General features: G+C 40.5%; 1 protein-coding gene across 4 annotated transcripts in view; it reads right to left on the minus strand.

Moving 5' to 3' along the window:
- RASAL2 (RAS protein activator like 2) overlaps positions 1-23,539 on the minus strand; it is a 180,789-nt gene that overhangs the window by 137,174 nt on the left and 20,076 nt on the right. The window contains exon 1 of one of the 4 annotated variants that reach the window (XM_057427030.1): positions 5,475-5,666. The exons of the other annotated variants lie outside the window; for them this stretch is intronic. Coding sequence (XP_057283013.1) covers positions 5,475-5,523 — 49 coding nt within the window. The 5' untranslated portion in view covers positions 5,524-5,666. Of the gene's footprint in view, positions 1-5,474; positions 5,667-23,539 lie in introns of those variants that run through there. 4 annotated transcript variants of the gene reach the window in all.

Below are 23,539 nucleotides of genomic sequence, written 5' to 3' on the forward strand. Positions count from 1 at the left end.
CATTATCTGGACATATGAATTTGCTGACTGATGCAGAACTCTTGAAAACTGACACCTAGAAAACTGTAATTTCGCAAGAGTAGTTATTTTTGAACACCTATTCCAGAAAAAGCTGAATTTAGCTCAGAGAACTAGCCACTGCCTGTGATTATCCCAGAAAATAAGTGGTGATGTCAAAAGATTCATACAGGAACTTCTAAAGCTTAAAAAAAAATAAATCTAGAGAAGCAAGTAGAAAATCAATGTTTGCACTTTTTCTGACTATCTTAATTATAACTTTCAGCCTCAAAGCATTTTTCAATATTAAATGAAATCAAAGTTTAAATTAACTCTTCCTTCTACCTAAACCATCATCTAATTTGTCATCTCCTCTCAGGCCACAGTAAGACTAGAAATCACATTTTCATAACTAATTCTCTCCCTTACCTTAGCAACCCTCAGGACTGCAAATTTAATCATGATACTAATGTAATATATTGATAAGGGAACTGAAATGTGTTTACACCACCAGCAATAATTGGTGTTAATTTATATAGTGGTAGTAGTGGAGAGCTAGTTAGTGGAAGGCAAAATAGCTTCATGTCACAGCTGATATTAAAACTACGCTTCAGAGAACTTTAGGTAGATGAACACAGGGACACTAAAAAAAACAATTATGTTCAGCAATTAAGATAATTTAACATGGGTAACAAAACATTTTAACAAACTTCCTTGTTCAGAATTAAAGTGGCTTTCCTCTGGAACGGCTTAATAAAGTTTGGAATTAATTATCTGGAAAAATTCTATCTAAAAAATTCTATCTAAAAAAGCCTGTCCCAAAACGGTCAGGATATCTACACTGTGTGACGTACAGATCTCCAAAATTCAGTAACACCCCTGACAGATTGCTCTGTCTATCAAACTCTCAAAGCAAAAACAGAGAGGATACTAAAAACTATTATTAGTCTTGAAGCTGGACTAATAATGGAGCTCTTACTTATCTTGTGGAGAATCTAAGCCCAAATCTATTGCAAAGCTAGAACTTTGCAATCTCTTACAAAGCTAGGACTAGAACTGTCTGCAGAATTGCCACAAGAATATGCCTTGTACTCTGTGAATAAAGAAATACCCTATTTTGTCATGTCAGAAAGGGACTGCAAATTTACTTCCACAAAGATAAGTAATTACAGAAGAATGCAAGTAGCCTTGTAGCTGTGCCTTGATCATTTGTAGCGAAGAGGAGCTACAGAGGTATAAAGAACAGGAAAGCATTTACTTTTAATATAAGGTATCTTCAGAGACAATATTAAGTGATCTATTCCTTTGCTTTTTAGAGGCTAAAATGTTCCATTTCAAAAAGTGGAAAAGAAAATGTATTATTTTCCCAGTAAACAGAGATAGGAACTTAAATACACTATTTAAGATTTTGTACTTTACGCTACTCAATTTCCTCTCCCTAATGCAATTACCTGTCTGCAGAGGAAACAACACACAACATTCTGTGCTTGGCTAGAAGGTTTATAAGAGCAAAACATATAAAAGGTAATGCCACGTTATTTTTAAACAGCTATTTTTTTCTTTCTTCTATTTTAAAGAACAATAAAAGACTTTGTGACAGCAGGATTCTGATGGCTCCATGATAGAAGAACCAGATTACTAAATCCAAACCAGACTTAGAATATTTCTGACACCTGTACTGCAAGATTTTCATTAAGTGAGATGCTTTTGTTAGTAAGTAAGTTCCATAGCATGCTCACTTGAACTGGCAGCATAAATGTCACTGCACTCAGGTGATTAAATTAATACTGAAGCTCCTTTAGCCATGGTGTTCTGACACAACAGCTTAATGGCTACAATCCTTAAAAGCCGTACTATTTTATGCATGGCCATTTACTGTAAAGGTCCTCAGTGTATCATCCCCAGATATAAGATATTCCTCATGCTTAAAAATTCCTCTGAGGTAATGGATATTCCTGTTAGCCTACCATTATTTACCTGCCAAAAGAAAGTAATGTGAAGATGCTGCAACCATTAAGGCTGTTACTTTTCTGCTATTTGAGAGCTTTGATGTGACAACTGTAACTTTCATTTAACAGCTTCTTGCATCCAACATCATCTCACACAACCTTCAAATGATACGATACGGCAGCATTGTTTGTGGTGATGCAGCTGAAATAATGGGTGTCATTTTAAACATTAACTAAAAGGAAACGCAGCACACAGTCTGAAAACAAAGGAGATTGCTTAGCTAGGTCCTTCCTTAAAAATTTTTGCTTCTTTGCTGTTCTTTAATGTGTTGAGTTTTCCATACAGTTTGTGTTTTTATATTTTAAAAGGCAAACATGAGATTAAAGAACAGCCAATTTCTGTTAACTGACATGTCTTTTCAGCTAGGGCATGGCTCAAGCTAATTTCAGTTTATCTCAAATGCAAAAAAATCTGATTTGCATTTTCTCCTCCAATGTAGACCAGAAGACAGTCAAGTTAAACTGTATTTTAAAAGTAACAGGGATCCTGGGAGATGAGAGATAAATACAACAGCATTTGTTAGGCTGGCAAAATGCCATTTGATTACTTTGACCTTGACTTTTTTTATAATATTTTTGGTTTAAAGTTCACCACTTCATGAAGTGTTCACAAGTCCTCGACCATCATGAACCTCAACCATGCTCATACAGAGGGTCATTAAAAAAAAACAACAACAAACAACAGTTTCAAGTGGAATACAAGTCCTGCTGAAATAGCCTCTGACCACACCTGCTCTTATAGAGAAGTCACCACTTGGAAGTCCTTTCTAAAGACTGATGCTCTCTCACTTAGTTTCTTAATCGTGATACCTCAGAAATCTGCTGAAAGTTGTTGGTGGCTAAGCAAATTTGGAACAAGCAAAACCAAGATCACTTTCAGATAGCCTATAAGTAAATCTCTCACCAGGAACTAAGAATGAAGGAAAAGATTTTTTTTAATGGCATGAGAGGCGTTAAAGAAGAGTGGTAATAAGACACAGACCCTACATAATAAAAGACAAAATGCTCATCAGCCTATATTGCTGCAGACACTTCCTCTGCAAGAATTACATGTGATAACACAGAATAAGGTGTAGATCTATATTCTTGCTGCTCCCCCTACTTTAAACACCGGAAAATAAATATTGTAAGTGTCCTTTACGCTTCCTTATAATGTTTCCTTCCTGTGCCATTTCTTTTTCCATTTGACCACTCACTGCAGTTTCTTTTATCCATGCACTAGTATGAAGATCAGTGCAGAAGGCTGGGATTGTAGAACTGAGGTCTCAGCACCCAACCTCCCTAAATGAAGAAACCAAACTGGCTTCAAGCCCACACTTTTTGTGGGACAATAGGAGAGCTTGTGTTTATACACCCTATCCAAATAATTTTTCAGTGGGTGTGATTCCTCTGGGGTCACCCTCCCACACCGTATTTCGTATCACTCTTCTGAGTGATCCTGAACTTCCTAACAATCTGCGGGTATTTAAAAAACTGCATTTAACACATCTCCCCACAGCATAAATAATGAGATTTAAGGGGGGGAAAAAAAACAACAAACAAAACACAAAACAAAATAAAAAATGACAACAAAAAACCACCACACACACACACAGAACAAAACACACCAAAACAAACAACAAAAACAAAAACAATAGGAACCAAAATAACCACAAAACCCAAGCTCTCCAGAGATTCCGAGATTCTGAAATCATGCTGAAAGTTAATCAAGTGAATGCTTACTGCACGTTTCCCTATTGCCTTTATTTCTCTCATCACAGAATTATGCTTTCAACCATTGATGGGCTAAAACTCTGAAGACATCTGTGCAAGGTAAATGTATGCTCTAAGGATTTAATATCTGCTAGACTTCCCTACAAAAAACCCTCCACAGTAATTCTCAGACCACTCTTTTTTCTTTTTTTCCCCAAGTGAAATTTCAATAGGAATCATTCCAATCCCCTTATCTCTGAAGTAAATATCTATCTATTTATTTATTTTATTTTCTCTCAGTTTCTTTTTGTAAAGATTGATTAATTTACCCAAAGTCCCAAGTTATTTGAAGAGAGATCAGGGAGATCTCCTCTTCAGTTTCTTACATTTCTCACACCGTGTCTGTTACAACATAATAAAGGAGATTACTCCATTTGAAGTGATATCTCTGTTTTTCCTACAAGCAGAAATTCAGGATTTCTGAGAGATCGCAAGTGAGCAAAGACAGACTAGTAAAACTGGGCTAGAAGGGAACAGCAACAAGATCTCTTTCTCAGCAAAGGCCAAAGCAATCCAGTCTATAGCTTCTACACGAGAGATACTGCTTGCTTACATCTGTGTCTGAACTGTCCCCTCCACAAAATACAGGCTCAGATGCAGCCTCAGGAGATATTAGCAGCAGCCAGTAACTCACACAAAAGTCCCATTTTCCAAGAACAACCCTTCATTAAAGTTCATACACAGATAAAATTGGCACTTGCACAAACCCTACCGCACATGGCTCCAGTCGTGCCCGCTTGTCCTCAACGGACCCTGGAGTAGAGGGAAGTTGCTCTGCTTGGGGAGGGTTCAGCCTCCGACAACTCACCAAATCAGTCCTAATTATCCGGAGCTATTGAAGAGCTGTCTGCCCTATTACAGATTGATTCAGTCCGATACGCCGCAGCAAAAATTGTTTCCTGCTGTGGCACTTCATGATGTTTGCTTTGCAACACAAAGAAAGGATGCTTGCACCAGAAAGACACAAGGCTAATAAAATAAATTCCTGAAATTTGAGTTGGCCTCTTAAAAACACTCGCTGGGTACACGTATAATCACACTCCATAATTATTCTAATTTGCACAATTAAGAGCTGGATAAACACCATAAATTTTAATGAAAAACCCCAGGCACAGGCTAGTGTGCTGCTACTGGAATATTTTAAAATCCAAAATATACAACACTGCTGATGACAATTTCCATAACCACTGCAAAACGAGAGCAGCTTACTGAAATCCACTTAGGTACTTGAAACCAAATCAAAAGAATAAAAAATAAAGCATTAGAATTGTCCCTCCTACACCTTACTAGCATTGTTTTTTCTCAAACCTATCTTTTGGTCCAGTCACAACTGACAGAACAGTTCTTATGCTCCTGAGATGCCGCTCCTTCAAGCTCCTCACTCCCCCCACAACCTCCAAAATTAAAAGCCATCATACTTACATGGACTGCTGCTGTTATACAGCCAAGCTAAGATAGAGATCCTAGGGCAGGCAAAAGAACAGACTTTAAAAGTGACCATGCCTCATAACTAGCACATTCCTCTGGATAGCCATCTTCCCCATGGACACAGGTTTTGGCATTTCCTAGTAGCCATATCACACTGGAAATGGAAGATGAAAACAACAACAATACCCAACAGCTCTGCCCACTGCAGTGTTTCTCCTCCTAGGCTCCTAACCCAGTGCTTTCTGATCAGTTATCTTTCCCATCAGGCAAGATGTTTCTCATACTCACCACTGAAGGTCTTTGTCTGCACTAGCACCTTCCTCACCAGGCTTGCCATACTGGAATTTTCACCCACGTTGCCTAAACCTGCTCAGGACCAAAGCGGGTGGAAGAGTTAAAAAAAAATGCCTGCATCTAGTCCCTGTGTCTGCACTGGCTCCTTGGCTTTTCTCTACTGAGGCTGCACAGCGTCTGGATGAACAAGGCTGAAAATACACACACGTGTGTGCGCACACGCACAGGAAGCTTGGAACCAAATCACTATTAAATGCACTGACTTCCTTCTTCATGCTCCAGTATCTCTGCTGTAAACAAGCACTGCATATTAGCTAAGTGAAGCCGAAAAGTCCAGCAGAGAAGGACAAAAGAAGGGAGTGGCTCCAGCAAGGAATAACTATTTTAAATACACAAACATCTTCCCATCAGATTAAAACTAGCTTTTAAATTAGGCAAATTCTGAATCCATTGTTGTGTCAGAATAACTCAAGACAAACAGGAGACGCTGCTTCCTCCTCTGAAGAGGTCCCCTGGATTTCCAGTACGAAGCGTCCCGTAAGCTTTCCAAGTGCCTGGATGAAAGACTTGAGAAGTCTTTGTGTCACTTCAGGGACAGAAGGTAAAGAAGGGGGAGGCAGATGCACAAACAGGCCCCTGAAGTGGCACCACCAGCTACAACTAGTGCAGCTGGCAGCGTAGGTGCCATGAACAAGCAGGGGAGAGATGCTTAGCTTGTGTCTGGGTTACACAACATGGCCAGGGCTACCAGGCCTGCTTCACAAGCCAACCACCAGCATTCAGGAAAAAGGTCAGCATGGCAGGAGTGTATGTGTGTGCAGATTAGGCAGGAGTCAACTGCATCCTCTCTGACAGTGTTTTATAAACGGCCTGCTGTCTTTTGAGATCTCCACCTCATCCCACACAGCTTCAGGCTCCCTTAGTCTTCAGTGAGCTCTCTCCACCATTTTCAGGCATTTCACTCCAGCCTGACAAAAAATGGAAAAATTTTCACTGACAGTAGCTCCACCTCAAGAGCAAACTAGAGAACACACACTAGAATGCATCAGACATGCCACCAAGCCCTTTTGCACAGACCCAGAGGGCTCTTAACATCTACTCCACTACTGGCAACAAATGCTCTTTGCAGATAGAAGAGCAGGCAGGTCGAGCTCTCCTGACCTAAGATGCTCCAAAGGAAGATGATGATGGCTTTGACCCCTACACTGGATCTCCAGCAGGCCCATGCACTTGGCAGGGAGGATAAACAAGAGCAAGCAGAGTCCATGAGAGAGGCAGCAGCAGCCACTTCTGCCTGTTGCTGCCCTAACGGATGTCCTGCTGCACACTGTGTCAAGCTGGGTGGCTCTGGAGAGCATCCTATCTGGTCTGCAGAGGACGTGAGGCAGAAGCAGACCACTACCTATACTTTCCTGCTGCAACAGGCTGCAGCAGCAGGCCTCCAAACCTGCTGCCATCAGGGAGGCCTGCTGCATCCAATCATCCTTGGAAAAAAAAAAGAGGGAGGATGGACACAGCATCCCCATCCTTCATCAGGACACAGCCACAACAGCCTTTCTGCTCACAGCAGCCCAGCTGCTGGAAAACGCAGGAAATCTGGTGGATTTCTCCCCAACTGCCTACAGCAGGAAAGGCTGAGATGCATGTAGCTTTGTAGCAGTAAGAAACTCTTCCTTGCTTCTGAAAGTATACCAAAGTTGTAGTAGTTCTTGGTCTGGGATCTTCAGCAGCCAGTATCTTTATTGATAACACTAATGAAATAGTACATAACCACTGTGGTTTCTCAAACTAAATCACATAGTGGCCAGCACTTCCTCTTGAAAGCTGCCAGCTTGGCAATACTTACTCCCAAGATGATAAGAAGTGTCTGTCTGAAGAAGCTTCCATCTTATGCCTCTTCAGACAGATGCATGTTATTTATCTTTCTATCAAAGACCACTTATATCATGAAAGAGCTTTATGACATCTAAGCTGAAACACTGAAAGATCTGTGACAATTCAACAAATGTCCTTTATATCACCCCTTTGCAAAGTTGGCTACTAAAAGATCCCCCACTTTTTCTTACTCTGGTAATATGGCAACAGCAGATTCTACAGTCCACCTCTTCCCTTCCTCTTTCCACTCTCTTTCAAGATAAACCAAAGTCTCATAAAGTAAAATTAAATTGCTTCTATCCCTTAAGGCATGTAACTGTGAGATGAAGGGGTTGGGGTCAAAAGAAAGCTGCTCTTAAAAAAAACAGACTTCACATGAATTTTCCCAAACTACATGGGGCAAGTTTTAAAACAACCACAAAAAACAAACCAACCCAAGCAAACAAACAAAAACCCAAAACAAATAATAAAAAAATTAACTGTCTCCAACAAAAACCCATGAGTCCACATCAACTGGACTTCAAACTGCCCGGCCATGTAGACATATACCATGACACAGGACCATGTCTAGATACGTATGTGCATATATATGCACACATGCAGTGATAGGGCCAGAGCATCCCGAATCTCTTGGGTAGCCCCTGAGAGGTGAGGAAGCTCATCTTGTGACCATCATCAACACCAGGCAAGTCTCACTGGGGAAACAGATCCACAGATAATGCAAGGTTCATGTACTCCCAAAAGGCCACATAACTGCCTCAAAACGAGTGTTTATGTACATATCCACCAAAATTTCAATGTTCAAGCGTGATGAAATCACTGCTACAGTACAAAACACAAATCATTTCTTTAATACGCATTAGCCAAAAAAGGCTTCACATTAACGCCCTTGTCCCTGCCAAGTACTGAAACAATTACCGCATGCATATTAACAGGGGTTCCTTGGAAGGATGATGAGATTATCATGGGGAATCTCAGGAGACGCTGCAAAACTCTGCACGATGCCTCAAATACATATCAGTTTAAAGAGTGATTACCTCAGGCAGCAGAGGCTCCTCAGCCTGCTTACGGAGGGGGTTCCACGTAATAAAAATAACAAGCCCCAGGATGAGACCACTTGGGAGTGCGGGAAAGAAAACATTGCTGCTTCCACCAACTGCACTCTGAGGAGTCACAGCCCTTCATGTTTTCAGAAAACGAAAAATACAATAGCAGCTCTGCTGCTTTTCACATCCCATAAGGAGAAGAGAAATGGTCTCGAATATGGTACCTTTCTAAGGGCACGTAAAAAGGGGAGTCTAGTTATTTAACCCCTTGAAGAGGTTTTCTGGGGTGAACCAACACTGTAACATACAGAGACAGGAATGGCGAGAACGAAGAGCAGCACACAGGTCTCAGACCAGCAAAAAACTGCGCTCAATTTCTTCCACTCTGACTTTCAACCTCACTTCCCCAACACTGGGGGATGTTACACACCAAATTAATGGTATGTTTTACACTTCTATATTGAAAGCCAATTACAGTTCCTCACCTGGTTTCAGAAATGTAAGGAGTCACGCAGTTTCCCAAGCTGAGCCTGCCCAGGTTTATGGCTCTCTTGGCAGCTAGGACTTTCAAATGATCTTACAAGTTTTAATGCTTTAGTTTGAAGCTTCTCAAGCAGCACCTTAAACCTGGGCAACCTTTGTTTGCCATGTGATCGTGGAAAGTTGCAGTAAAAGCTTGCTTCTAACAAAACCATAAGGTCAGTCATATTTTTAATATTACATATAAAATCCGTAATTAGAATTTTTGCTTCAATTACAAATATACTCAAAACCAGAGAAAATATCACCCTGGGTAACTAGGATTGCAGGATTTTAAGCTTGGGATCTCTTATATTTGTCAAGCCATAACGAGAGTATCGTAAATTCAGGTCACATTTGTACTAAGGATCCACTAGCACCTCCAATTTTACAGGCTTTACCAAAAAGGAAGGACATCCTCTCTCCACCCTTGAACACTGCTCCTTCTACAGACTCTTAAAAAAAAAGTTGACACCCAGCACACTGACCTGATGTTTTCCATGCATTTGCCCTCTGATAAGCACAAAAATGCCTTCTGCTGGGCGTTTTCCCTGTTGACCTTCCTGACTAAAAACATTAATGCTCAAAAGAAAACTGAACCTAATGCTGTAGGTAATGATACTAAATATAAGCAATGAGTCAAATCACTTTGTTTCTCAGGCATTCCACTTAACAAATTGTTTCAGAAGTGCAAAAACACAGTCCCCGTGCAGACCCCAGAGCAACTGATCATGTCGCATTTTCATGTTCTTTTAACGTGAAGTGTATTCCTACAAACAGAATTATTACAGAACTCTCTGAAACAGATGCAGTTCAGGCAATTCTTTTTATAGCAGCTGTTAGTATTTAAAAAACCTCATCACCAGTGACCGTCAAACAAAACATTATTACAACTGGCATAAAGAGAAAGGAGGTACAGAAGAAAAGCACACAGAACAGGGAGTATTCCAGGAGACTGCTGTGATTCCTTTCAGAGAGCTCCTGCCATGGGTTTGGCAATGAAGCCACGAGATCATAGCATGCAGTGTTCAGGGAAGACAGATTAAATTGGCTTGGATGGCCACAGAGAGGCACAAGGGTGAGCATGCAGTAGGGAAGTCCACTCCCCAATTCCACCAACACCAGCAGAAGGACAGGGAAAATCCAAAGTGCTCAATCACCCTTGAAAGAGAAGTCTCAAGGCTGGCAAAGTGACAGAAAGCCAGCGGGAGATGCTTTCCACTATGCAAAGGGCAGCGGGAGGCTGCTTTTGAAACAGGAAACTGCACACTTTCTTAAAGAGAAAATATTAAATATCTAAGGGGTAAGTCATCGGAGAAAATCAATGATGCATTAATAGTTTTGATCAAAGTATTCACAGTCTGCATTCAAAGACTTCATTAAAAAAAAAACCCAAACAAACAAAAACCAAAAAACCCCACAAAATCCAACAAGAAACAGAGATGGAAAAAAAATGAAAAGTTCTCTCTCATTCATGTGGGTTTCTTTCTCTACTGCTTCTACAGATACTCACCAGTTCCCCACCTCCCACCCCCTGCCCATTCGTGTCCAATGTGGGAAAAGTGATCTAATTCAAAAATTCAACTTTTTAACCCTCTTCGGTACCATGAGTCTCTGTGCATTGATTAGGACTCAAGGCAACTGAGGAAAAGAGCACTAAGAATACATGGGAGATCGCTATAAATTTGTCTCCAGAGACAATCTTTATTTGGGAGCAGAAGTGTACTTTCTACATCTAAATGCCAATAGCTGCTTTAGCAAAATTTGAAGCACAGGGAAATTATTAATAACTGTGGGCATTATCAGGGCTTTGTGACTGAGACAACAATGCTTTACAAGGTATCTATAGTAAGAGGGAGCACGTGGGGGGAGAATCATACACACTTCCAGAAATGTGCTGATAAAATTATATATCGTCTTCTTGACTCCACAATGTCAAAAACCAAATGCCTCCAATAACTCTTGACAAAAAAAAAGATCCTATGAAAAAGCTTCAAATGTGGAGTCACCCTTTTCTGCAAACAGCATGAATTCTCTAAAATAAAGCCCATTATTTTAACTATACTGTCTGCAAAACTGAATGTTCCACCAGCAGCTCAGCAAGTTCTCAGTACAGGGCTGAGGTTCATCCTCCCCTCCACAGTCAAGTTCACCATGGCTGTGGAGGTCTGAACATGTGTGATACAATCCTCACTGAGGTTTCCAAGAGCTGTTTTGTCTCAGTTTTGTAAAACCTCAAGCTCAAGTTGTCCCCTTCTTCCCCAGCAACTTCTCTCCCCTTGAAGGAATACCCCCCTTCACCCTGTAGCTTCTCTTACACATGCTTGCACGCTTCATAGTAGGAAAGAGAAGGAAAAAAAACAGAAACTGTAAGACACGGCCAGGTCCTCTGATAATGCAATGTGGAGGTCAAGTACAGTGAGTCTAAAAGATGGGATCTCATGTCTGTCCTTAGAGAAGGAATAGGTGTGATCTGCAGGGCAATCTAAGCAGCTACAAGTGGTCGCAAAACAAAATAGGCAATCTGCGGCTGCATGCAATTTCCTGTTCTACTTATACACAAAACCTGCCAGCATAGGGCAAAAAATTACCCTCAAAATATAAGCTACACTGTGACAAGTGTTCCTCACCTCAAGCACAACATCCTTGATGAACAGATTAGCTTTGCTGGAGTTTATCCAGTATTTTGAGGTTCACTAAACAAAAAGTCTGTAAAGAAGAGTGAGATTTTAAATTCTGTCAATGAAAGCTGTTGATATGGAAGAATTTGAAGATTGTTCCTTTCTCTCCCACTGCCCTCCTTCCCCTGGGAAACAGACAATTTTCTACATAAATGTGCAAGGAAAGACAAATTAAAGATTGCTTTTGAGCTGCCATTTGAGCCAGACAACGACAATAAAAAGAGACAAGAAGCTAAATTCAGATTATGGGAAATCTGAAACGAAAGATGGAAAAGAACAGCACAAATGATGCCATTGCCAGTAAAACGGGAAAGCCTTTGTGGCTGACACATAGCCGAGTGCGCCAGCCTGGCAGATCTCAGCAGCAAGGAGCTTTCAGTGGCCTAATTGCCCCTGTCAACTGTGAAGTGAATAACCCAGAATCCAGAGAAACAGGAAATTTATTGGACACTGAACAAGAAACAGCCAGTGGTTCATTCTGCAGGTTAAGGTGCTTTTAAATGAAGTGAACAATAAAGAAATTACAGTTTCCCAATCAAACCACACATTTGAAAGATGCAAGGGAGGCAAGAAGAGAAGGGGAAGTCAAGGAGACTGAGGATAAGAAGCTAAAAAAAGATCACATTGACAACCAGTTAAATGGGGAGAAAAAAACAGAAGAAATAGGTACTTAAGTTCTGTCTTCATACACTCTCCTGGTTCTCACTCAGGACTTGTGGTCCTTAGCCCAGTATAAACAGATGTACACAAGCTGGAAACAGACATGATATCTCTCTAGAAAAATAATTTTGGGGTGTGTCTAGGAGACAGAAGAGTATTTCTATAACCCTACAATCAGCATAGGGAGGAAATGCTGCTTGCACCTGCAGAACATCCATCTCACTTCTGATTGCTGTTACCACAGGACTGTTTCCAGTTCTTGCCACTGGCTTAGTTGGGAGCGAGATTAATGATTTTGTTGTCAGCAAAAGTGCAAAGAGAATCACGTCAGACCTCGCCCCACCCAGTGCCCCACGTTTCAGAGAAGGAACTGGAGCCGAAGGGTGTTAAAAAGACAAATGAACTAAGCGCCACCTCACACACCTACCTTACTGGTGCTTCACATTAAAGGTACATAATTCACTAATGCTGATAAATTACCTATTTTGCTGTAGGATATTGCCAAGTTAAAATAACAGAATAGTGCTATTACTGTGCTAGTAAACTACCTATCTTTATAAAAAAACGAAACATGCAGTTATGAAAATAACTGACTGTAACTGGAGCTTTGTCTACTTTGCAAGGTAGAAGAGACTCGGAGGTATCCATCTCCCTCATTCTCAGTCACCCTCTGGTGATATCAAATTTAGTTATTTGTAGTTTTATTGGTAACTCTTGAAATCTGGAATAGGTTTCCTGCAGGTGTCAATATCTTAAGAGAAGAATGCAGATATTCATAAAAAACATAAAGGTTTTCTTTACCAAGAAGGTCAGTCAACCTAAACAACCATTTTTTAAAAAACCTTTCTAAACACATCACAATTTGCCTCCCTGTCACCTGCTTAAAATAATTCTCATGGCTCTTGAAATATTAAAATATTCTCCTAAATTCTAAAATCGCATGATGTCCAAGCTCTTTTGCCTCCCCAGCTTCCACGCTTATCACCTTTCCAGACAACTGCATCCTTGAGACATCTCATGGCCACCAGCCTGCCTCCTCCAAAAAGTCCTATGCCCTGTGCACCCCACCAGATAAGTTACTTCTTAGTACTGTAGCATCCCTCTACCCTCCCTCCTAAAATCTTTAAAAACAGGGACTACTAAGCTCTGGAGCCAGTTTAAGAGGGGAAAAAAAAAAATAAATCTAGTGACAGAGAGATAATGATGCAGGTTTAGGTGTATTATGAAACTGTTCCAGTACATAATAACCAGAACCATGCTCAGGATTAGGTCCCCAAAGGGACTGTAGCCTTGCTGGAGAGGACAATGCTGGACAGGGCAAATCCTCCACCTGGAATTATCCTCCCAGCAGGAATCTGCAGTATGAGAGAGCCCAGGGAGCTTGGGCGCTCTTCTAGAACAGCAGAAGAAACTGGCTGGTCTCTACTTTTCTCCTCCCAGGATCTCTCACCTCCCCCATTGCAGACCAGATGTTTTTAATGACTGCAACAACATAAGAGATCATACATTTCTGCAGTTGGCAGACAGCTGCCAGAAACCCACTCTTAATCCCTAAATTTGAGCACATTCATAAAGAAAACAGAAGAGTTCAGAACCACACGAGAATCTTGTAATTTGCTCTCCGAAATAACCCTAAAAGCCCATGGCAAGCCACGTGCAAAGGGATGTATTTTTCCTCACAAAACCTCAAACGAGCATTTCAGTGCCATGCCATCATGGGAATCAAAACTGACATTTTTGAAAAATCATGGATTTCTACACTGGGAGACTGAAAGTCCGAATGAGTAGCTTAATGAAGCAACTGATTGTCCTTTAGTGGAACAGAAAGGCAGTTGTTTTCAATTGTTTTGCACAACTCTTCCTCATCTGCTTTCCCAGAAAAATCTTTACATGAGCATACATGGGCCAGGCACTTGTATTTTAAAGCAGATAAGAGGAAAAAACCCTACAAGATAGTGCAGCCCAAAAAGCAAATCACTTCTTCACAGCAGATTCCAGTTCTATTATTCAATGAAAATTAGTGAATTCTTCCCTCCTGTGTGCTTGTAGTCATGGGCTTTTGTTTGAGCTACGATTAGTGGCTACCCAGCAAGAAGAAAACCCACTGACCTTCCTCTCTTTCCTCCACTTTAAAAGTTTGTCTGGAGAGGAAGAAAGGAAGAAGCTGGAGGAGTATTTAAGACATAGATGCTCTTCTTAACAAAGGAAATAAGAAATATCTTACGCGTGAGCAACAGTTGCCTTGTTTACTGAAGCAGAGTTAACTTAACCACTCATTGCTTTCTTGTGAGTTTAACTGTGAGTCAACATTGGCTGAGAAACATCGAGGTGTAGCTGAGAGTTATGCCGAAGTTGCTCAAGATTTTCTAAAGGGGCAAGTCAGACATTTGACAGGCTGTTTGACTGCAATCAGTGGAAGCAGTACACAGCCAAAAATGTACTTACTGGAAGATGAGCCTTCCCCACCAGGGTAAAACAGCTCTGGGACACCATTTTCATGAAAAGCAAAAGGGAGTTCGGGCACCAAGGCATTTTTTCTAATGCTAATTTGTCACTGATATGTCAATAACCAGCTAGAATAATTTGTGCTAAAGGGTTTTATGTAAAATAATTGGGTTAAGGGAGCAGGGGTGAGGTGAGTGAAACTCACAAATCTTGTGCATTTATTCTCACAGATAAAAGTACAAACTTGGAAGTTATGTGAGGGGACAGTGCAAATTGTCCCCTTGGCACAGAGAGAAGGCTTGGTGGCAGCTACTGAAAACCTTTCTAATTTTCCTATGGACTAAAAAAAAGCAAAGGTAAAAAACATCCTAAAGAACAAAACTATCAAAAGAATATAAATTTTGATATCAAAATCAGCAAGATGGCACACTGCTCCACATGGGGTAGTGGTAAGGAAGGGAAGCACAGAGGCAAAAGAAACAGGACGAGATATACCATGGACTACAGAAGGAAGAAAAGAGAGAGGAGGAAAAGAGAAATAATAAAGTCAGACTAGTGGTTTTGGGGGTTGGAGATGAAATATAGGAAGTATAAGTGAAGTGTATATAGCTGTTTCTGTCCTATAAAACCATATGGGACAAGATCATACAGGTTTTTTTCACCTTAGCTAACAAGCACGTATCCTCAGGCTAGTAAATGCCAGGTATATTTTTCCAAGGACTTGAGGAAATATTTGTATTAAAAATAAATAGGAATGCTCACTTAATCTGCTATGCAATCTGAATCCCCACTTATAAATGGCAGGCACTGGAGACAATGAGAAATTGCTAGATTACAGAGTCCTCTGCAATGCATTTAGCAACAGCTGAGGGGTAAAGTCGGAAAAACACCAACAGACTTAAGAATGCCAAATTAAGTTTGCTTGCACAGTTGCTGCTAATAAAAACCACAAAGCCTTTCTTTGGTCTCCACACCGCCTCATACCGCTCCGTAATGCTGAAATGGAACTCAAATCACAGGAAAATCCTCCAAAGAAAAAATAAAATCCTGTCTCTAACACCATTGGTATTCCCTTCAGTTGACTGAACAAAATAGCTGCAAAGCTGGGTACAGCTTCACGTATGATCCTTCACCAAGGATTTTTAGTGAAGAGCATTTTCGATGCAGGCAGGAGTTAACTCATTATTCCAAATGCCAAAGACAGCAGCACACACGTCCCAGCAGGAAAGGCACTTGGCTTACAGCAAAAGGTGTCATTTCAAGCCAATGAAGTCATGACACAGAATCAGACAGGAAAATATTTTCCTACTATCTCATGGATAAACAGAACTCGCTAAAGTTTGTTAAAAGGTCTGTGGGGAACTACAAAACAGTTTCTTCATTTTCTAGAGCTATAAACTCCTCGCCAAGCACAAAGGGCTGTCCTGTGATTCACACAGAGCAAATGTAAAGTGATAATGTGCACTGAGCTACAGAAGCTACTCTGTCAGAGCTCGGTAATTACATGAACGAACTGATCTATTAACTGCGAGTCTAAATACAGCCCCCCAAGGGGCTACAATTCAATCAATGGTATTTTGAAAGGAAACGTTGCTATTGCAAGGGAACTGTGATGGCAGAAGGGAAGACTAGCCATGTGGTTATCAGCAACAAGAAATTACCTATTTATGGAATAACAAATCATGCAAAAAAAAAAATTCTAGAATTTTATTTCACAGAGGCCACATTTAGAAGTACATCAGTTAACTAATTTGCCTTTCTTCAGGAGATTAGTGATAGACATCCTCAGCTTGCATCCTAACTGCATTAGCAAAATAAAAATCACAGCCCTGCACTTCGTCATTTTATTGTTGTGAAAATAATTCTGACTTCAGAAGGCAGCTTCTCCTGCAGTAAGGAAGATGTGTCAGTGAATTACTAAGACCAATAGCTCTTTCACAGTTAACCCCATCAGCCATCCCTCTCCGCACGGAGAGAATTATGATGAGTGAAATGCATTCTGTAGAGCAAACTAATCCCAAGAGCCCCCTAATAAAATTCTGTTGTAGCCTAAAGAGTCATCCTTCAGAGAAACACATGTCTCTGACTGTTTTCTTGTGTAAATCATACTGTAAAACAGAAACGTACCTTCTCAGGTCATGCTTACCAAAATTAGTCACATAATATTTGCATGCTCTCTACAACTTCAGATTAATTCAATGTTATCTCAGTCCTATACTTAAAAGACCACGATTCTACAAAAAGAAAATATTTTGGGAAATATTTAACTTTTCTAAAGACTATTACAATATCTTTTTTTTTCCTTTTTCAGTAGCCAGCATGTAGATGTTGCCAAACCTGTGCATGGCTATGATCTTTCACAAATAGCAGTCTTACTTGCATCCTGGACATGTTATGGATCGCTCTAACAGTGGTTAGAAAAAAGGAAATGCTTCTCCATTACTCCCCTTTACCCATTGGGGGGGGGAGAAAAAGTTCAACAGCAGCTCTTGTGTCTATATTACATTCAATTCCATGGACAGGAAAAGCCCTTTAAGAAGGAGGAGAGTTATTTGCATGTAGCAGAAACCAAGAAGTCAAAGTCAAAGAAGAGGAAAGCTGCACAGTCAGAGATGTGACACTGCATTCCTTGGAAATACCATCACTTTATTACCACTCTCTTCAAGGAATTAGGCAAAGCTGCAGCACTTGTGAAGATGAATGAAAGGAAAAAGGGATAAAGAAACGAAGGTGTGGTAAATAATAGCTAAAACCAAGATTACTCACAAAGAAACGCTCATAAATAAACACGCTTTGTTGCCGGCTTTTTATTTTACATCTTTCACATACCTCTTCGTGTATATTTGTGCATATGTTTGGTTTTTCTTTACAAAAAAAGAAAACTGCACACAGCTTGGACTGTGTCTATGAAAGTGTAATACTGTATGAGCAGTGGACAGCCAACAGTCAGCAGCTTTCAACACAGCTGGCATTAGGAATTCTACAGACTATGGTCCTTTTGTTACCAGAGCTGAAGGACATCAAATATTTAGCTCATTTGACTAGCACATGCTGCTCTAGTGTACTTATATTTTATGCGGTCTAAGCTTTCAGTCTGAAACAGAAGGGAAGATTTTAAAATTCATATTTTTATATTTCCAAAAGAGATTGAAGGATCAAACGTTAGTCCACCTTGGTAAACAACCTGAAGTGATTGCTCTGACGAGATGTTAACTTTCTAAAAGTTCTATCATTGGGTTTCTAGTGAAGCAGGATACTTGAATTGCAATTATCTTTAATTTTTTTCCATCAAAAATTTTTATCAAGTTTGCTCCAAAACACAGACAAGACAGAAAAACCACACAATAATACATCTGAAAAATCAGATATAAGGGGAATAACAACCAGTCATAAAGGGAAAACTCTGTATTTCCCACATTGAGCAATGCTGATTGCAAACAAACCCAGAAGTTTAAAATAGAAAAATATGGTTATACACTGTCAAGTGTTATTCATGTGATCTACTGAAATGCCAGACTGGGGGCTGTGCTCATATACCTCAACATACCGTGGAAGTAGGTGCTCGTAAAAGAAGAAGCTAGTGCTCTGCTCTTCTGTGTTTTAGGGGGAAAACAAACACCCTAAAATCACTTCCTTCTAACACATACTCAGTCTCAACTAGTGTTTTGAGTAAATAAAATTATAAACACAAAGGCCATTTCTGATGTTACTGAGAATCACTATCTCCACATCACATATACTTATTTGGCACAAGTACACCACAATCATAAATTATGCTTTTATTATGCATGGTTTTCCTTTTATCTTTAGTTACACTGCACCACCATCCAGGGTTCTTCTAGAGACTTGCACTCCAAGATCCGAGGGACTATCTTACAGTCCATAAGGCTTTTCTCCTGTGTAACGCAAATCCTCAAGCTTTCAGCTAGTCATCCTTGTGCCAAGTCCAACTATTTTGTTCAGTACACAGCATCTCTCCAAGACGAACGGACGTAACGTGCTAACACCAGATACACTTTAGATCCTGTCCATGGGTAAAAAGTCACAAAGCAGTACGTGGGCATGCATAAGCATCTAGTCTACAAACCTTCTGGGACTACTGCCAGTTAAGAAATGATAATAAGAACAGTTTTATCCAGCAAGGAAAATTAAATCAGTTATACAGGAGGCCTTCTGGTCTTGTTTGCTATTTAGGCACTAAATCTAGACTGAGTTTAATGTATAACACTGAATAGTACATGGAATTGCATTCATCAAGTACATAAGGAAAATCCTGGCTTGAAAGCTAAAAATGAAATTCGAGATAGTTGTAAGCATAAGCATAAAACAGCAAGAATGAGAGAGAAAGGGGATATGAACATTTGTCTGAGGCTAAATATCAAGGGAGTTTCTCCTTCGGTGAAATCCCTCCTCTGTGCCAGGGAACACTTCAAAGCTAAGCTACCACTTGCTGAAATTCTTCAATTAAATTGGAGCAGATACTTCGAAATGAGCTTCAACTTATAGCAATTGACCCTGAAGCCTCCTTGTAGAATTACTTTACTTAGATAATCAATAAAATAATAAAAGACTGGAGAAAAAGTGGCAAGAGTAACACAAATATCCTACTTACAACAACTAACCAACAAACAAAAACACCACCAAAACCCCCCCACACAACAAACCCCCCACTTCAGCCTTCAGAAGTCATCTTTCTGCCTGCCCTGAAACAATAGGGCTCTGTTCCCTTTGTACTCTTGACATGTTTTATTTCAACCACCACACCCAGTTATGGGAAGGGCACTATGATAGCCGCTGATTTGTTTGCACGGTGGTGCAAGATGAAACCTAAATTAATAATCCCATATCATGGATTTTGTTGTTGGGTTTTTTGTTTGGTTTGTTTCTTTAATTTCACACTAGTAAACACAGAGACAAAAATCATTCATATGAGTGCTACCAGGAAAAGAATGAAAGGGGTAAGAAGTTATCCTATACTAGCCACTGCTTAAAAACCAAAGGAACACAGGGAAGGAGCTTAGCAGAGCTCATGAATAGTGACGAGCAGCTGCAAGCAAAAGAGCTGGAGCAGAGTCCCTTGGGATCTGTGCATTCTCGAGTTAACAGGGCACAGGCTATGCCAGCCCAGGGAACCACTGCGGCAGAGCTCCCATCACACTGTCTCACCAGTGCCTCTCAGCCTTAATTGGCACCAGCTTCAAAGCATGGAAAAATTCTTTCCTCCATATATTCAAGCCTCAACCTTGGCAAAATCTACAACTGACATATAACTCTTCAGCAGGGAACAAGTCAAAAATCAGATTTGCTTTATATTCTTCTGACAGCTATTGGGTATAATACCCTGAGCTTACTTTCACTGACAACCTAGATAGTGAAAATTATACTGATACAAACCCAGACTAAAATAAACCAGTGTATGCATGGGGGGGGAGGAGTGTAGGGGGGTGTTGCTGGTGTATAACATTAAGTTGTATATGACAAGGTAGATCAGGTCCTTCACCTAGATTGAGGACCTGAAGAAGACAAGCAGGTATCTTTTTTAAAAGTCCATTGTGTGTTATGATCACCATGCTGGCCACTCAGCTAGAACAATAAAAGGATTTCAGCCAAATGAGCATTACTTCCTCCAGACCTTCTTTTAAAAATTAAACTCTGTAAAGATAATAACAGTCATGCTCAGAGCTAATTATAGCAGAAATGTTATAGTGGCTAAAACGCTAAAAAGAGGTGGTGGGAAAGGAAGGAAGGTAGCTTAGAGGAAGAAAAAAAACCATTAAACAAAAAATGGGAATGGCAAACATGCCATGTATCTGTCATGCTTAGCCTTCGTGCAACGCTCGCAGTGAGATGGAAGGTAGGGAGCACAGATCTATGACAACAAAAGTCCCAGACCCTGAGAGACAATCAATGATAGACTGAAGCCCCACAAACACTGCGACATGCAAAGAACAGAAAGAAGTCTGAGTTACATGTAAATTAAGTGGAAAAATTAAGGAAAGCTTCTCATCCTGCTTTTTATCCCAGCTGAGAGTACAACTATCCTGCTCTTATGCTTGCTCCCGACTTCTGAAAGCCCAGAGGACAGGTACCAAGCCATTTTGTTTTGCTTCCCCTAAAGAAGGTGGCTGCCCTCAGCAGGGATTTTAGCAATAGAAGTCAGTAAACTATAAACCTGAGGAAAACCCAAAGCCAGCAAGCTCCATAGGGAGCCGGAGAGCTGCTCTCCTGGAGGCTCCCAAAGCAGCTGCGGAAGAACCTCATTTTCATGTGTCATCTGCACTTGCTTTTTCTTGTCTTATGACTTTCTAACCCTATAATCAAATGTTTAGCAGCTACTTTGACAGTACACATACTACTGTTTCCTTCTATTCCTAAGCTTTGGCTAGTAAACAGGTGATCCAACAAGGACAGAGGCTACTAAACAGGTGATCCAACAAGGACAGACTACTCATTTCTTTGGGAGTGGCAAATCAATGAATGGAGTAAAATACACACCCTTTGTCCAGCACTAAAACCAGGGTTAGTACCTTTCCTCCAGGAGGACTGGCTGTGCCTTGGGCTGTATCTTTGGGGAACCACCTCTTCCCAGGATCAGACAGTGACAGAAGGCATGCAAGAGCAGCTCCTGTTGCACGGTTCAGAAAGCACCCCTTCACAGCAGCTGCCTACAGCACGTGTGCCTGTGTCCAGCTCTGTCTCACTGCCCAGAGAAAAATATGAGAAGCCTCTAATTAAGATTCCCAATGCAGCAGAGCATGTTCACAGACTCTGACTTGCAATGGTGACCTACAATCTTCTCAAACTGATCAGAGGACTCAATGCAGGCTGGAGGATGCAGAGGAATCCAGCAGTGGGATTGACTATGTGGAATGACCATGGAAGTTATTGATGCCCTCCACCTCCCAAACTATATTTACCAGCACATACAAGTGGGCCTGAATTAATAACTCTGGAAACCCACACACATTAACAACTGTCCTTATTTAAAAGGGTCCTCAAAATTACTATATGCCAGCAATAAAACAGATACAGAAGTACTGCAAAAAACACAGTAACAAGAAAAGCTGCCAGCAGAAAAGATACTGGAAAGCTATGGAAAAGGCTTCATGCTTATTCATGCTAGTTACACGGTAGGATGTTTTGCCCCCTCCCCGGTATTTGTAAAATCAGCTTGTAAAGCTGGCAAATAAAATTTCACTACCTGTAAAATCAGTACAATACCAAATCTCTAATCTTTCCCAAGCTGCAAAGTTCAGCTCCATGCTAGCTAGGTTAAAAAAGCAGGTCTGGTTCATCAAGGATGCCTAATCAAATGGTACAGCATTCAAATAAATATGCATCCCCAGGCTAGATCACCTTATCATTTCTTATTCCCCACATGGGAAAAAAGTAACACTTGAGAAAAGTGGGGAACAGGAGTTGAGATAAACATTTGATCACAAAAATAAAACTCAAAAGTCAGACACCTCAAATAAAGAGGAAAAAAAAAAACAAAACCAAAAACAAACCCAAACAAACCAAACAACCAAAACAACCACAATATTTATAAACATGTCCCTTTGAGAGATAGAGCAGTGATGGCTCTCCTCTGAGGCTGTGAGGCAACTTACTCATTTGTTCCCTGCACTTTGTCTCAAACAGCAGTGCAGCCAGGTAGACTATTAGCACAAGCCCATTGTAAAATACTGTTAATATTTGTAAATAGTAACTTTCATCAGTTCCTTCTGCAGATAAACCAGTAAATGTTCCCTCCATTTGTGGAAGCAAACATTATTTAAACCATGACGCTATTCTAGTAAATCCGAGACAGATGGGCCAGGATCTGGGGACAACTGAAGTTGCTGTGTTTATGATAAGGGAATTAGAGTGACAGAAAGCCTCTTGCAGGGAAATGCAGGATCTGGTAGATTTGCAGTTGCTTTATAAAGATGATGAATGCTCTACAAATACACTATTCAAGGTCAGTGAGCCAGAAATGTTTGGAGGTAGTGGGTCAGTCCTAAGAGGGCACACAGATTTCCAGGTAACTGTTCTACAAAGTACCAACCACAACGTCCAGCAGGTCACTGCAAGCAAACCTGAGATAAGTTTTTGACATATCCTGTTTATCTATCAGTGTCTAAAACCAGTGAGACTTTGGGGAGAAGGAAGAAAGTGGGAGAGAAAATATCTCCATCTCTCAGATGACCAGCATAAGAAAAAGAGGAAATACGTACTCAAAGTTAAATTTGAAGAATATTTTTCTTAACACATTAATAATGACACAGTTTTTGTGACTCACCTGTCACAAACTGAGCAGAAACCGAGCAATTAAAACTTTTCCATGTCATATAATCAAAATCCTGTTCAAATGAAGACGGGATTAAAATGTGTGGTATATCTGCCTAAATTGGCTCCAGGTTATGGTAAATTACTTAGGGGAGTTTTTTTTAGCCAGCAAATAAAGAGTCAAAGGTGTTTACATGAAAGCAGACCTGGTACCCTGTCACCAAGGAATCAAAATTTATCTAGTTCAGCAAATGTTGACAGAGCTATTACTCAGGCAAAGCTTCAGGTAAGTCACTACTGAAGTCTTGAGCCCCAACAGGGAACTGCAGGGGTCTGTGCTCTTAGTTCATCTACCACAGCTGATATTACAGGGAAGCTTGCATACACTACTACTACAGAAAGTAGATGCACACTGGCTATCTTTCAAGCGATGTTAAAAATCTGGCATTTTCCTAATAAGCTGGTGTATTTCAAGGATGCCATATGAAAGAAGCATCAGATTAACAAAGCTGCAAGGCAGAAAGGAAGACATGAAGAAAGTCGCATGTATATGAATTAAGGCAGC

This window comes from Pezoporus wallicus, unplaced genomic scaffold, assembly GCF_028554395.1.
Source record: "Pezoporus wallicus isolate ANWC-B61680 ecotype Strahan unplaced genomic scaffold, APGP_CSIRO_Pwel_v1 scaffold_7107, whole genome shotgun sequence".
Taxonomy (NCBI): Eukaryota; Metazoa; Chordata; class Aves; order Psittaciformes; family Psittacidae; genus Pezoporus; species Pezoporus wallicus.